At 38.8% G+C, this 15,018-nt stretch overlaps 2 protein-coding genes across 3 annotated transcripts; one reads left to right on the forward strand and one right to left on the reverse strand.

The window, feature by feature from the left end:
- Positions 1-3,163: 3,163 nt before the first annotated feature.
- Positions 3,164-5,211, reverse strand: LOC120573908 (tetraspanin-10). 2 transcript variants are annotated; one of them, XM_039823823.1, is made up of 4 exons: positions 5,192-5,211; positions 4,469-4,633; positions 3,736-4,331; positions 3,164-3,624 (listed from the first exon to the last, which is right to left on the reverse strand). In XM_039823823.1, the coding sequence occupies exons 2-4, from the start codon at positions 4,556-4,558 to the stop codon at positions 3,318-3,320; spliced, it is 993 nt and encodes a 330-aa protein (XP_039679757.1). In that variant the 5' UTR covers positions 4,559-4,633; positions 5,192-5,211; the 3' UTR covers positions 3,164-3,317. The 2 variants fall into 2 exon arrangements, with proteins under 2 accessions (XP_039679757.1, XP_039679756.1); XM_039823822.1 differs by lacking the exon at positions 5,192-5,211 and having other exon boundaries at positions 4,469-4,817.
- A 5,895-nt stretch (positions 5,212-11,106) lies between these two features.
- On the forward strand, positions 11,107-14,383 carry si:dkey-282h22.5 (uncharacterized protein LOC107988040 homolog). Its single transcript, XM_039824684.1, has 5 exons — positions 11,107-11,189; positions 11,834-11,933; positions 12,077-12,206; positions 12,947-13,117; positions 14,350-14,383. The coding sequence occupies exons 2-5, from the start codon at positions 11,846-11,848 to the stop codon at positions 14,381-14,383; spliced, it is 423 nt and encodes a 140-aa protein (XP_039680618.1). The 5' UTR covers positions 11,107-11,189; positions 11,834-11,845.
- The last annotated feature ends 635 nt before the right edge of the window (positions 14,384-15,018 follow it).

Consider the following 15,018-nt stretch of genomic DNA (forward strand, 5'->3'; position numbering starts at 1 on the left):
ATTCAGAAACATGCCAGTTGAAATTGTTGTTGGAACTTTGCAAGCTGAAATTGTTGAAAATTCACAAGTTAAGATTGACACATACTAATGTAGCCTAACCACATCCATTCATCAATAACACTCCTGTGTGGCATAACTGAGGCAGGGTTTGAACCCACATCTCCTGGTTGTCAGTCTGCGTACTCCCCTCCTGGGATAAGTACCACAGAGACTGGAGAAAGAAGAAACTTCCCCTTCATCAACCTGAAGGGAAACAAAGTTGGTCTGTTCCATGTTTTGCGCTGAAAACCTCTTAAACATGCAGATTATCCATTTAAACATCTTAAATGTGCAGATAATCTTTGAAAAAACCCTTAAACCAGAGATGTTCAACTGGGCCCCATAGGGGGTCTTAAGAGTAACTGCAGGGGGCCCCCAAATTCCTGTTAATGTTTTAGAACGTTTTTTTTAAAAAAAAACTAAAGTTATTATTAGCAAATTTAAATCAGCCTACCGGTATTTGTGAGGAAAAAAAAACATTGATAGACTTACTGCCCCATAGGCAAGGTAGTCTCCAATAGTCTAAGGTTAAATTAATCCTAAGAATTGACACATTTATGTTTAGTTTTAAAGCCAACAACTATTATTTTATGAGCTTAGTATTCTATGCACTAAAAAGTTATGTATAAAAGCGTGAGGCCACCCACACATTATTGTAGGTAGGTAGTATTGTATCGCTCTCAGTTAAGGGGATTAAATACTGTCCAAGACATAAGTGATTAACAATTAAACCTTTTAATATAGTTCAATACATTTATCTATACATTAAATAAACTGAAACCTGCTTCAGAGGGACTCTATGAAATTGAACATTAATCAAAAGATTGAGATGATATTTAAGAGACCTAATGTCTCAGCTGGAAAAGAAACAGCCCCACAGCCTGAAGGTCATGAGTTCAAATCCTGCCTTTTCCATTTGAGTTTTTCTGTTTCATAAAGGAGTCATTAAGAAATACCCATTAAATATTTCTCATAAGTAGAAGTTGGCACAATAGACTTTTAGATACTCCCTGAGTTTTTGGGGGGATGGTGAACACATTGGTTAAATGGGAATGGCAATTTAATTTGATTTAACTTTACTAATGATCGGCTTATCAAAATGATACAGCCTCAACAGAAAAAAAAGAAAAGAAAAGTTTATTTAGGCTTTTTCTCTAGAGGGGCAGCTCAGCCAGTTAGGGCAAAAGGGCTGTTGCCCGGGCAACAATAGCCCGTACTTGTGCACGTCACTGCCCTCGTGTGTCCCGTCATGTGTATAACTAGAATAGATTACAGCATCAGATTAATGCACTATGTGTGTCCTAATGTGTGTATAAGGTGTGTGTGAGGGGGGGATTCTAAAAACATCTGCATTCTGTCATGTTTCTGTTCAGGTCAGCCTAAGCAGCAGTGACATCCCCCTAAACTGCCTGTCAGCCAATCCCCTAATGTACTGTGAAAGACCCATGTGTGTGTAGGCTACTGTAAAAATGATGAGGGCCCTGACGTTTATTGGTTGGTAACGTCATAATCTTCAGAGTTTGAGGTGTATGAGAGGGCTTCACTAAACACAACACCTCATGTAACAGCATCCCTGGTCGCTATGACACTACCAACTGAGATGACAAAGCAACACAAGTGGTGAATATTAGTATTAGCAACAACTCAGATCATGCTTTCGAGCTGCAGAATGGGAATGTGCTTTTTAGGCACATTCTCAATGTATCGTCATATTAATAGTGTCATAACATATAACAATTTGTCTCACGTTGTGTGTTTTTTATTGGATTAAAACATTTATTTACATTTTAAAATGGTGTAAATTGGGAAACCTATATATGTGTTCAAGAAGATATATGTCTCAACTGTTCTGCCATACAATCTACTTTTATAAAATATATTGTTATAATAGCTAAAAAGTGTTGTTGACACTGTCATAGAGGTGTTAATTAAATTATATGTTTTAGCACAGAGGTCATAGCTTCCAGGAATGGAATGGCTTGCCACTGGCAAGCAGGAGTATCACAGTTACTTTATAGGCTACTGCCAAACAAAAACACACAAACATCACTGTTCCCTTTTTTTTTTTTTTTTTTTACTAATGTTGGTTCTTTTTTTTAAGATATATTCTGCCCATGGGAAGCTTACAGCCATCAAGAGCTGCATGAACTGGCTCCGCATGGTATCATCTGAGTCTCTTCACTGAAAACAAAAAAAATATTTTTGATATCTTGTAAATTATAGAATGTGGTCTAGACCCACTCTATCTGTAAAGTGTCTCGAGATAACTCTGTTATGATTTGATACTATAAATAAAATTTAATTGAATTGAATATCTACCAGAACAGAACAGAACTGATGTGGCAGCAAGTGGAACAGTTACCAACCCAATCTTCATAATCAATATTGGCTCTTGAAAAACAAAAACAAACAAAAAACACAAACTAAAGAACATGTAAAACGATGTCTGCATATAGTTGATGCTGTGCTTTGCCTTGTTTATATTATATATTAAATCTATTTTAATAAGATTCTCAAGCTGCCTGATGCTGAATGTGTCTTTGTGTCATTGCCTGAGGTTGCAGTGTGAGAGGTAACGTTGAGCCTGTTTACTTGCTTCGAAGACGAGTCTCTGCACAGTTATCAGCATCATGTTTAATCAAATAAATAAAGCTTTGATTTATTTTTCTTTCATTTCCTCTTTGCCAAACTTAGCATGTTGTTAAACCATGCTATTACATACTTTGTTTTATTATTTGTCCCTTTTTTGCATTTTGTGCATATTACTAATACTTAAAGAAATAGTTTGCAATTTTGCAGTATAATATTACCACTCGTGTCTATATGGTAAATATGAAGCTACAGCTTTACAGGGGTAAACAATTAGCCTGGCTCTTTCCAATGGTAACACAATCTCTAAATGTAAAGCTCACTAAATAAAATGTTATGTTTGTGTGAAAACAAACAATTGTGGTTTTATAGGGAATATGCTATCTGAGGGACTATTTCTTGGCCTGACCTTGACCTGGCAACCATGTTGACAACAACCCTCCAGGCACAGAGGACCAATATTCATATTCATTCAATTCACATACTTCTGTACTTATACTATGAGTGCATACTGTAGATTTAGAGTTAGCACTGGTCTGTCACTTTGACAGACAAATTAGCTTCCTTATAAATAAGATTTTTGTTCTTATGGTTGAGGGGTACAGTATGTTTACTACAAAGGATAAACCAGGTAGAGAGCCAAGTAGCACACATTAAATATCAGCACACAATATTTTCATCACCCCATGTTATAAGTAAACTTTATGCCACTGGATGCTTTCTAACAGTCGTGTAGTGATAAACAAAGTCAGAATCTGGACCCCCAGTACGACGATTCCAACTGTTCCTATCAGGCCTTTATGCTGCTCAATCCAGCGGGACATTCCCCCCAGACAGCCACCCAGGAAGATCTCACTCTGAGCACTAAACTCATCCAGCAGCTGGGCTCCTAAACCACACTGAGAGTTCCACACTGTGCCGTTCTCCAAAGGATTCACACAGCATGTCGCTGGCACGCCACAGGCCAGCACTCCTGGAGCTGAGCAGTTGTAATATCTGAGGAAAGAAAAAAATATCCAATAACTTTCAAGGCATTCCCACATCCTGACCAATAAGTCATCATGTACTTTTTTATAAATGTATCCGAGTTAGTCACCCTCTACTCACATGTTGAGCTCCCAGTCACGGTAGTTATCTGCCCCACAGCACTGCAGATTTGACTGAATCTCGTCCGTGATGAACCTCAGATCCAGATCGTCCTGATAGCGCACCATGGCAGCTAACATCCCTGATCGCAGGTAGCCTCCAACCTGATCTTGCAGACTGTAGGCCATAATGGCAGCCAGGACCTGGGCTGTGATGAGCACCAACACTGCTGCAGAGAACAGCTTCAGTAAAGAGCAGTTCTCTCTTAAGGCGCCCACACAGCCTGACAGGCACAGCATAGTTAGCACAAAGCCCAGAGTCACAAGTATCAGCATTGGGTCAGTGCCGATATTGCCGATCTTCTCCTGAGCAAACGACTCTTTGCTAATTAGGCCCCACATGCCCAGACCAAGGACCACCAGGCCCAGAACTGTGAACACCAGATTGCACAGGAACAGAAAGTATTTCAGGAAATAGTCCATAAAAGAATATCTGTAGTGTGGTTGGATGCTTGTGAATACAGGGCTGTTGTTGTCCTGGCCAGTGTTTGGCCCTGCTTGGTGAAATTCAGGGGTGGCATTGCCAAGCTCCTCAACGTCCTCTTTTGCAGAGCTTGCCTTTTGACACACAGGAATGCAACAAAATAGTATTTGAGAACTAATGCCACCTCAAATTTTTAAATACACAGAGAGATACTCAATATTCAGATAGGAACCTAACCTAACAAAACATAAGTTTAAAAGTGACCCCTTACCTTTGGTATGAGCGGACTGGACTCATTATGTGTGGTGTCCCTCCTCGACCACGGCAAAAAAATTCTGTTTGCACTGAAATATCTCCTCATGTTGGAAACGATTCTCCCTGTGCTTTTAGCTGGTCAAAGTGACACAAGCTAAAGTGGAGCATGGGGGAGCATTTGCTACGATATGAACAAAGGAGCATGTGAGCTGAGGTGGAGAAACCATGCAGTGTTTAGCCTCTGGCTGCTGTGAGCCGTGGGATTTCTTCATCATGTGAGAGTCACAGTGAGGGGATTAGGCGGCTATCAAAGCATGTGTGAGTGACTCACACACGCAAGAATGGTACTTTTGATGTGAAGTTTACATAAACCGCTAAGATGCCATGGTGTTATGTAATAATTTTATAGCCCTTAGAAAATTAAATGGATAGTTAAAGAGCGGCTGGTATGTGTTTTGCCCCACTGACTTTAACTGAAAACAAATAATCAAACAAAAAAATTCAATCAAACAAGGAAGAACTTGCAATATAATGTGTATCTGACTTTTCTGAAATAACACCTTGTAGCCCAAAGAAACATAATTTTGTGACACAAAGTAATTTAATTCTTACTTGATAGACAATATTGGTCATGCCAAAATGTTTTACGAAGAAGCAGAGGAAGAGAAACTTTAATTTGCTAAATTTAGCACATTTCTAGAAATCACAAGTATAATGGCGCTTTTCCATTACATGTTACCTGCTCGACTCGCCTTGACTCTACTCGCCTTTTTTGGTTTTCCATTACGAAAAAAAGGTAAAAAAAGGTACTTTTTTTAGTATACCAAGTGAGTAGAGGCGTTACAAAAAGGTGACGTGACAGCGACAGGGGGGGGGGGGGTGTCCTGAACAAACCTGGCTGTGGCAACAACAACACACCTTCGACGTTCTGTGCGTTAGGTCACGCATGGATGTATTAAGAGAACGGGTCACGGCGGTTACTACGGCGCTGCTATGACGACCAGCCACGCTGAGGCCGTACTAAAATCTGCAATGGAAAACGGACGCACAGTGCGTCGAGTTGAGGCGAGTTGAGCAGGTACCATATAATGGAAAAACGCCATAACTGACTAGTACAAATAGGCTATGTGATGCATACTAGTAACAATTAGCAATGGGTGATATGGCTGCATATTCTTCTCCGTGTCATGGAGCATGCTCCTGTCGATGGCTTTGCTATGCTGAGCCATGAACCTCATTTCCTTTTCCTGCTGCAGATGGTAGTACGTTACCTGCAGCCACTGTTTAAAATCTGCACCTCCTTCCTGTGGTTCTGAGGTGGCCTTTTTGACTACACTGGCCCAGTTGAGTCCCGGGACTCAATCTTCTTTTGGACATCCTCTACCTATCCTCTACTCTACTACGTGGAGGTAGAGAGTCTCAGCCTCTGGCTGGGTGGGGATCTATTTGTCCTACTTTTTCTTTCTGCTGCTGCTTTTGCTGCAGTCGTCACGGAGTATGCCTCTTAATTCCTCAAACACTTTTTGTCAAAGCCTTGATCTCCATGTCAACCATCAGTGCCTTCTGGACTTCTACTCCAGTCCAAAGTTGAGGTAATGCACCTGAAGCTGTTAGGAAACTGTCAAAAAAGCCAGAAAAATTATGTGTTATGCATTTTAGTTACAATAACATTTAGCTTGGAAGCTAATAACTAAGCATAAACAAACAAAACAGACGTGGATGAATCATATTTATGAACAAGAGAGAGACAAAGGTTTCATCATCTAAGTTTGACCAGTTACACATTTTAACCAACTTTGCAAACACCACTTACACTTCACATTTCTTGTATATTTCTAGTTTGGTGGCAGATCCAACATCATAAAATATTTTTTAGTTATCATGTGAACTATTTAGTCAAATGTGTCTCTGTTGCAGTGCTCACACAGTTACGACTGGCTAAGGAGGACAGATCAGCTGGCCCTGGTATTATGGACTGGAATTTATTTTGCCAGTTGGAATAAAAGAACATAAATCAAAGCGTAAACTTTCCAACAACCATCTCAACAGAGTTAAGAAAGCCCAGGCTGTTCTGGTGTACAGCCAGAGGAAATAATCCCTACAAAAAACACTGATAATGATCATATGATAATGCATGTAAAAATAAATATTATAATTAATAATAATTATATATATATATGAGTGATTATAAATAATAATATATGAGTGAGGTGCATGCACAGAAAACCAAAGAAAAAGCACAGGGAGCAAATCTGCTTGGTCCATCCATCTCACGGCTGCAGCACTGATCATAAACAGCACCTTGCTTGGTGAGCTAGGCTTGTAATGTTACATAACACTGGCTCCTGCTTAGCGATCACTGTGTTTTAGCAGAAACCAGGGACGGGTACATACACTTGGAGGGGCTATTGCTTTAATCTGGACAAAAAGTAACACCATGCAACACTCTCCCACATCAACGCATTCTCATGAACGGTTCGTATGATATCGTACTAAAAGTTATGCACACTAAAACGTATGATATCATACGAAAACTAGGAGACCGCCTGCTGGTCACGTGATATCGGCTACAGAGCTCCGTGCAACACAGAGCGGCAGTTGCTAGCTGTTTAAGCCGCTACAGAGCCTCGTGACATGGCTACAGACCTCTGTCACAGCTCAATGTATCAGCGGCATAAATAGATGTGTTTGGCCACTACAGACCTCTGTGACACGGGCTACGGTGACCGCGCTCCGCATGGTGCTCCGTCAGGTCAGCGTTAGTTGGTGGTTCAGTTACCCGAGAATAGATGACTGTGCGCCGGGTACAGAGCACCACGAGCTGCCGGCTGGTATGAAGACATGTAGCAGGTAGACAACGGTTCTTTCTATCAATTACCATTTCCCCCCCGGGTTAAAATGATAACTGTAATTAAAGCAGCTCTTTACAGTTATTGTCAGTACTGATGTTAAAGTGGTTATTTGAATATTTTAACCATGCTGATCATCAGTTGTAGGCTATATGATGATTTTAAAAACATTTATACAAATAATAACACTTTGGTTAGTCACAATTTAATGTAGTGTTGCAGTTGGTCATTGTGGCCAAGGAACGCTAAAATAACTAAATACAATCAGGCCAACAACTACATAAGGCCTCATGGCAGATACATAATCATACATCAGGTAAGAACTTTCTAATTCTAGTCTGTCTATTGCGAAGTATGTAAATGTAGGTGTACCAAACAATCCCGAAAGGTAGTTGTTATTGCAGGGTTGTATATCTATCTAATAATATTGTGTTTATTATAAATACAAAAACTCAACAATACTCGACGATGACGATGAATACCCTTATTGTAAATGCTTGATGCTAAATAATATAAATAAAATTATGTATACATATGTTTGTAGACTAGCCACAGAGAATAAATGTGATAATTTCATGAACAATTTTGGATGATAATTTTTCTATTGCATTCAGAAGAGCAGTTGCTCCAGGATTTGTTAAGCCTCTGTTATTGTCTTATGTATTTATGTGTTGCATTTTGTAACCTAGCAGCTAGCCATCAATACATTCCAGAACCACCTTGGTTTTGTTCAGAGTAACTTCACTATGTGGACAGGACGTCTTAACTAAACGTAAACATGTCAATGATGTGTTGGTCAGGTCAGTTAGAAGATCCATCTTTTTGCGAACTGTCTTTCAAGATCAGGGTTGTAGCAGCTCTTTTAAAACTGACTCTAAATGTTTACATCCCACCTGTCCTTTAAAGGATAATTGTTAAAAATCAAATGTGGTAACATAACTGACTACAGCACCCTCGTGGTCATTTGGCTCCTTTTATAAACACTGACAGTCATGTAGGAAAGTTTCTGTCAGAGTGAGGGTGTTTGAAAATGCTTTCCATGTGTAAGTGTGTATGGGTAGGTGTGTGTTACAGTAGGTGGATGGAAGGGGTGGAATGACATATGGAATATTTATATTCATTTATATCAATATTTATATTTGTATCTGTTTTTATAAATGTTTTATTTATTTGCTCCTTGACCACCCAAATCTCCCTTTTTGGGATAATAAAGTATACCTTGACCTTGACCTAGAACATGTGTTCTGTATGGGGTATACGAGCTGATATAGTTCAGTTCAACCGTCCTCTGATAAAGTCATTATGAAGTGATGTGCTGCTCAATAACAAGTAGCACGTGAGAGAGAAAATGTGAGTTAAAAAACAGAAAGAGAGAGGCCTGGTTATCTCACTCTCTGGCTCTGCGGGTCAGCTGCTGTCATTCTTTCCTCTGGCTGTGCTGGACTGAGCTGCACAGAGCTGGAGTCGGAGTGCTGCTGCAGACAGAGCCGGAGGCTGATTGGTGGCAGACTCCAGATAGGGCTGTAAGGCATATAAGGCTACACATTAATGCTGCTGTAAATCTGTTTCCATATTAGTGTGTATTAACAGGAAACAGAAACTGTAATTTCTCCCACTTACCACCAAGCTTCCAAATAACTTTGTGTGGATAGTTTGTAATAGTTTTTCAGGTCTGCAACATTGCAGATGAATGTGTCTGGTGGTGCCTGTAGGTGAATACACTTCCATTTTATGCTACTATATACTTCCACTCCACTACATTTCAGGGGGAAACTGTACTACATTTATTGCAAAGATTTTGTTACCAGTTACATACCGGAGATTTAGATTATTAATACGAAATATAATCAAAAAAAATACATGTTGATGCATTTTTTTTTTTTATATTAAACTAACTTCCCATCATCAAGTAGGTCAAACATTAAATCAGATTAACAGTATGATTCTGAAATGGGCCATGCATAATGAGTACTTTTACTTCTGGTACTTAAAGTATACTTTGAAGCTAATACATTTGTACTTTTACTTTTTAATATATATATTTTAATACATGACTTTTACTTGTAACAGAGGTTTTCTACATTGTGCTATTGCTACTTTTACTTAAATAAAATATCTGAGTACTTCTTTCGTCAATGCTTAGCAGGTACCTGCAGTCACTGCTCTACAAAGATATTAAGCAGTGGTGAAAAGCAGCAAAGTACATTTACTTCAGGATTTGCGTCCAAAACAAATGAACAGCTCTGCTTGTCACAGATATCCAACACATAAAACATAAAGTAAGCATTAATTTTACTTTAAATAGCTACAACACATAATGTCCTCATGTAGAGGGAAATAATAAACTGGGCGAACATCAAACTTAGTCTGTGATGATCAAGAGATAAACAAAATTGCCAGTTTTGAATCTAAGAATGTAACATATGGGTAAAATCATTCCGGATTTAAAAAAAACAACTTTTTTACTGTGACTGGTTGCTGACAAAATGGATGATCACTTGACTTGTCAGATTTCTTCAACAAATCCTGCTGTTTCCTTGCTTATAAATCTTTTTAGGGGAGTTTGGGATTGAAAGAGCATTTAGTTCCCTCTCTTTGAATGAATCCAACTCATTATGTAGAGTTGTCAGCACTGAAGATGTATGGTAGATACAGATGCTATACAACCTAAAGCATGCAGTACAGTATGTTGTCTCTATGGTTTTAAAGTTGGTGCAGGTGGCAGGGACCATCGCCCAGTCAGATTCCTTTTCAGCTGGGCTCACCTCATGTCATATCAATACTGTCAGCAGCAGCATTAACACTCTTTTAAATGGAATAAGGAGCTGTGATCTGGAGTAGATTAGAGCTGGAATCCATTGCGACAAATGGTATTTCATTTCAGAGCTGTCAAGTAAAGGCATTCCTTTTTGCCCAGTATTTAAAAAAAAAAATAAAAAAAGAAGGAAAAATGTGCTTTGGTGAGGGATATTTTTCTGCTTTTTTTGAGTCCAGCTGCATTTGCTGGCTAAAAACTTTCCAGATTATTGAAGATATCTGTCTTTCATCAGTCAGATTATTTCCACATACGGTACATTATCTTGACTTCTCAAGGGTGGATTAACGTCATGCTGAATGAACGGATGGAGTAAATCGGACAGCAGCGTATTTAAGTTTGGGATGTCTAAAATTTAGTATTGACGGAATCTCTCGCGGGACCGTATATTTTTCTCTAACCCTAATCCTATCAGCTGTTTATCATCTATTCAGTGTATTTTATAAAAATGATTAGCACTAAACAATGTGTTTCCTCATTTTCAGCTTCATCAAGTGTGTGTGTCTCCGGGTTTTGATCATCCTAGGGATCATTGCTAGCTGGGTCTGTCGTATCCCAGATGTTGAGCAGATTGTATTACAGTAGGCAGTAAGAATGCTATGCTGGAGCCGCACTGCTACATCAAACATCTCTTCTGGATTAGAGTCAATAGGGAGACCTGTTTCCCTACACCCCTCACAGCAGCTAAAAGACATGTGGGGGATTGATGGAGCATAGACAGGGGATTATCAGGACCTCCCATCCAGGGTCTGTGGGTTATTTATCATTGTAGCAGATGCACAGTCCCAAGAAACATCAGAGACTTAATTAGAAAGCATGTGTTCTGAGAGCTTTGACTTTAGTGCCATATTATGTGTGCAGTAGTGTGCATGCTTGCTAAGGGAACAGTGTGTGTCTTCACTGCATCACTGAAGTGGGTGGGAGCAGGTGGGGGAAAGATTCAGGGAGATGGGGGGAGGCAGTTATAAGAGAGTGTTTCCCAGGTTTCAGTGTGTCACTGTTAAAGGATCGTACCACAGAGTGTGTTCTGCTGCTGTGACCTGGCAAGACCCCTGGCGCTACTTCACAGACAGGTACAGTAAAATCCAAAGAAAAGTAAATCTAAGTGAAGCTAGAATCGAGGAGAATACATTTCCTCAAGTATATTCTCAGAATCTACATGCAAAACCTTTATTTCTTATTGCCTTCAGTTAAGAAGGTAGATAAATCATTTGCAGATCAGCTAAATATATTAATATATTTGTGTTATAAGATGTTTTCTTTAAGTGAAAGTGTGTTAAGCATGCTTACTTGTTGAATGTCCAAGTTTTCCTGCCATAACGTTCCTGCAGTGGAAGAAGTACTCAGATACTTTACTTAAGTAAAAGTAGAAATACCTCAACCTCAAAATACTCCATTACAAATTAAAATCCTGAATTAAAAATTTCACTTTTTGCATTACTCATAATGCAGAATGGTTCCTCTCAACGGAAAATTATACTATTCTGTTTTTATCACTAACAAATACATGTAAGAGCATTTTAATGTTGAAGTTTGTCAATGTGGAGCAAATTTGCGATACTTTGTATACTTGTGGGTAGATTAGTAGTAAAGTACTACTCACATATAAGCCTATAATGTTTGTTTTTATGTAAAGAGTAACTAAATGTACTTTTTAGTTACTGTTTTCCTGTACACGTGTTTCTCAGCAGCCATCTGACATTTGTGTTTTTGTTAGGTGAGGAAGGTGATGAAGGAGATTCTGGTAATGCTCTGCATGATCTTAACATGCAGAGCTCAGAAATGGAACCACGAAACCTCACGTTGGGACGCCAAAGGTCAGGGACAATGAGTAGTCACCATTTTCCACAATCTGTTAATGATTAGCAAAAAAGTTTCATTTTTAAAAGCACTAGAATCAAGACTTTGTACAATTCAGGGTACATACTTGGCTTCATACTCTATAAATGTCTGTCTTCAGCAGAACACGCCAACGGCAAGACTTGTTCCAACCTGACCCAGGTACTGGACAACTGGAAATTTGCTATTCTAACCCAAGTGAAAGATCTTCTGATCAATGACCACGCTTCTGTCCTGCCCGAATACAACAGGTGGGTCACACTGGTTATGACTGCACTTTGCAGTGATGATAGATGCAGAAGCAAGAACAAGAAGGGAAAACAGAGAGTTCAAATGTTGAGTAAGAGCGAGAATAACAGTTGTTGACGTCAGTGAGCTTTTTATTGTTCCTCAATGTTTTTAGGATTAGGAATTATGTAACTTGCTTTGCTCTGCACATGACCACTGACCTGTCAGAGCCAGTAATTTGATCCATGGTTGCTCTGGTCCACAGAAGGCCACTCTGCTTTGTAAATGACCTCACTACAGAGACTGCGCCAAAAGAATACGGGAAATGTTTCAGCCTTGTGTTCTGATGAATTGAGTGTGTTTCTGGCAGATTGACCCTTTCCTTTGGAGATTAGGCTATGGACCACAATACCAACAGCTTGAACTTTTCTGATTAACCATTTCAGGTGCACTGCAGGCTCACTGCAGGTGTCCTTGTGCCAAATATGCTTTTTTATACTTAAATCTTTTTGGGACATCCGTTCTGTCTGTTATCCTGATGTTTCCTGCAGATGATGGGGCTGTTCCTGCTTAACAGCATGTCATGACTTTTGTGTTTATGTTGCCAATTTGACTGAGTTTTTTTCTTGGTTGTGTTTTTCCAATAAACAATGTTCCTATTTCATTTGAGCTTTTGGAATCTTTTAGTGCCAAAGCTCTTCGACTTGTCATGCGAATACTGAAACACATTTCTACTTTCTCAAATGTTTCTGCATGTGTTTAGGATCCCGCCTCTGTCAGATGCCCTGGGAGACCTCTACAGGCAGTTTAACACTCTAAAAGACGAGCTCGGGAGGCTTACCTCAAAGTTTGACAGTGTGGAGGGTTTTGTGGACGACCTCAAGTACGGCAGATCCGCTCTGCCTCAGCGGCTGCACCAAGGTCCTCGGGCAAGGTCTCAGGTGTTTCTCCATGAGAAGACCGAAAAAAAAAAAAAAAAAATACCAATGCTCATGTATCAGAAAAGAGTTAATGGGTTTATAAATATTTTTCAGAAGATTAGTTTGTCTAATTTTATCAATGAGTGTGATGTCAGAATAGGTCACATAAATAAGAACGACTTAGTGATGCATGGTGTAGAAAAGATGATTTTCCAAATGTGTTTATCTTAGCCTTTCTGTACAAAGTCACTTTTAACCACAAGGTGGAAGCATTGATCAAATTAACTAGACTGTCATCCTGCTGCTCTATGTGTATCAATAGCTTAACATAAAGTCTAGAGGTGTGATATAACACAATATATACATGCCTTTTAGACATTGATTAACATTGTATTACCATTTGTTTGTATTTGAGTTTTGTCGCCCAAATGATTATTAAAAAATAGATTAATTTGCAAGTTAAATTAATCAACATTTGCTACATTGTAAATATACTACATTCAGTAACATTATGAGGACCAAGCACTGTCCAACCATTGGGAAAAATGTGTTCTTAAGCATGTGAGGGACACACTGACATGGACAAAAAGGGATCGAACCACCAACCCTTTAATGAATGAAAGTGGCTGAGATACAGCTGCCCCCATTAGCAATGGAATACAACAAGTTTTCAAACACACTTTTTTAATTTTTATATTTATTTTAATATAAGCCTAATGTGTTTTCCTCTCTGTGATATCCTGATTAGACTGCCGTAGAATTTCAAAATGGACCATAGCATAAGTAAGATCTTGACGAATTTTGGAGACTAAAAACAAAAATTCACCTGTTCGTTATTGTTTCTCTCTGCCACAACTAAGATAAATAAATGAATAAGCAGTGAAAATACTGTAACAGCCCTCTACTGTACAAGTTCAGAAGTAATGTTGATAAAAATGTTAGGGGGGGGGGGTACAGCTGGAAGATTTAATCAATACAATGGACAACAGTATATATCAAGGTTGATATAATGAAAGCAGTGGTTTTACCCCTGGGGTTAACCAATAAAGTGACAAAGTAACAATTGCATAATGATGCATGTGACATTTTTGTCAATTTTGTTGTGAAACTTGATTAATATTGTTTAACCTTGGTTACTGCCAGTGTCAGGATGTTAGAATAATCAGCAAATTTGCAAATGAAACTGAGTTTTCATCCTCTGTCAGTGAAGCATCACCTCTCATCTCCTCCCTCTCTTCCTTTCCAGGATGCACCTGCAGGCCTCCTCTCCTTATTTGTAGCTCCATGTAAATGAAGAGGTCAAGTGTCAGCTCTCTGTACAATAAAAGGAAACTGTCTGTAACTGGAAACACACTGATGGATTAATTATTAACATGTTATCAATCACAGACAGTTTACTTCTTATTTGAATGAATTATATTCACGTGTGCACTGTGGGCAAGTTTATATCCAGCAATAGATTAAAAAAAATATAATTATACATTAAATTCTGTTATTTTTAAGCCCAACTAAAGCAAGCAAATATAAAGGTTTACAACATACATTGAAACTTGAATGCTAGCATCCTTTTTTAAATTTTTTTTTATATTTTTGACAGACAGTACAACCTATTTCACCATCACAACTAACAAGACATCTATATCATTCACTGTCCCGTTTTATGAATACAGAAAGAAGAAAAGAAAAAAGAAAAAACAACACCATGTGCCTTACATTACATTACATTATTCTACCAGTCAAACGCTATATTGGATTAGATCAGAACCGGTGCCTTATATTCAGACAGACAACCCCTCTATTGCCATCAGGAAGGAGCCCCAGGCTTGATTAAATATATCCTCTCTCCCCATTACTCTGTAAGTGACTCGCTCATACGTAGCCATTCTTGTCATTTGTTCAGTCCATTCCCTAAAAC

The sequence above is a fragment of the Perca fluviatilis genome, chromosome 15 (genome assembly GCF_010015445.1).
Source record: "Perca fluviatilis chromosome 15, GENO_Pfluv_1.0, whole genome shotgun sequence".
In the NCBI taxonomy this organism is placed as follows: domain Eukaryota; kingdom Metazoa; phylum Chordata; class Actinopteri; order Perciformes; family Percidae; genus Perca; species Perca fluviatilis.

Coding starts and splice junctions, on each gene's coding strand:
- LOC120573908 (XM_039823823.1), bottom strand. CDS start 4,558: ATGAGGAGATATTTCAGTGCAAACAGAATTTTTTTGCCGTGGTCGAGG. Junction 4,332..4,468: donor CCAGTCCGCTCATACCAAAG/GTAAGGGGTCAC, acceptor GTGTGTCAAAAG/GCAAGCTCTGCAAAAGAGGA. Junction 3,625..3,735: donor CGTGACTGGGAGCTCAACAT/GTGAGTAGAGGG, acceptor TTCTTTCCTCAG/ATATTACAACTGCTCAGCTC.
- si:dkey-282h22.5 (XM_039824684.1), top strand. CDS start 11,846: ATGAAGGAGATTCTGGTAATGCTCTGCATGATCTTAACATGCAGAGCT. Junction 11,934..12,076: donor CTCACGTTGGGACGCCAAAG/GTCAGGGACAAT, acceptor GTCTGTCTTCAG/CAGAACACGCCAACGGCAAG. Junction 12,207..12,946: donor GTCCTGCCCGAATACAACAG/GTGGGTCACACT, acceptor GCATGTGTTTAG/GATCCCGCCTCTGTCAGATG.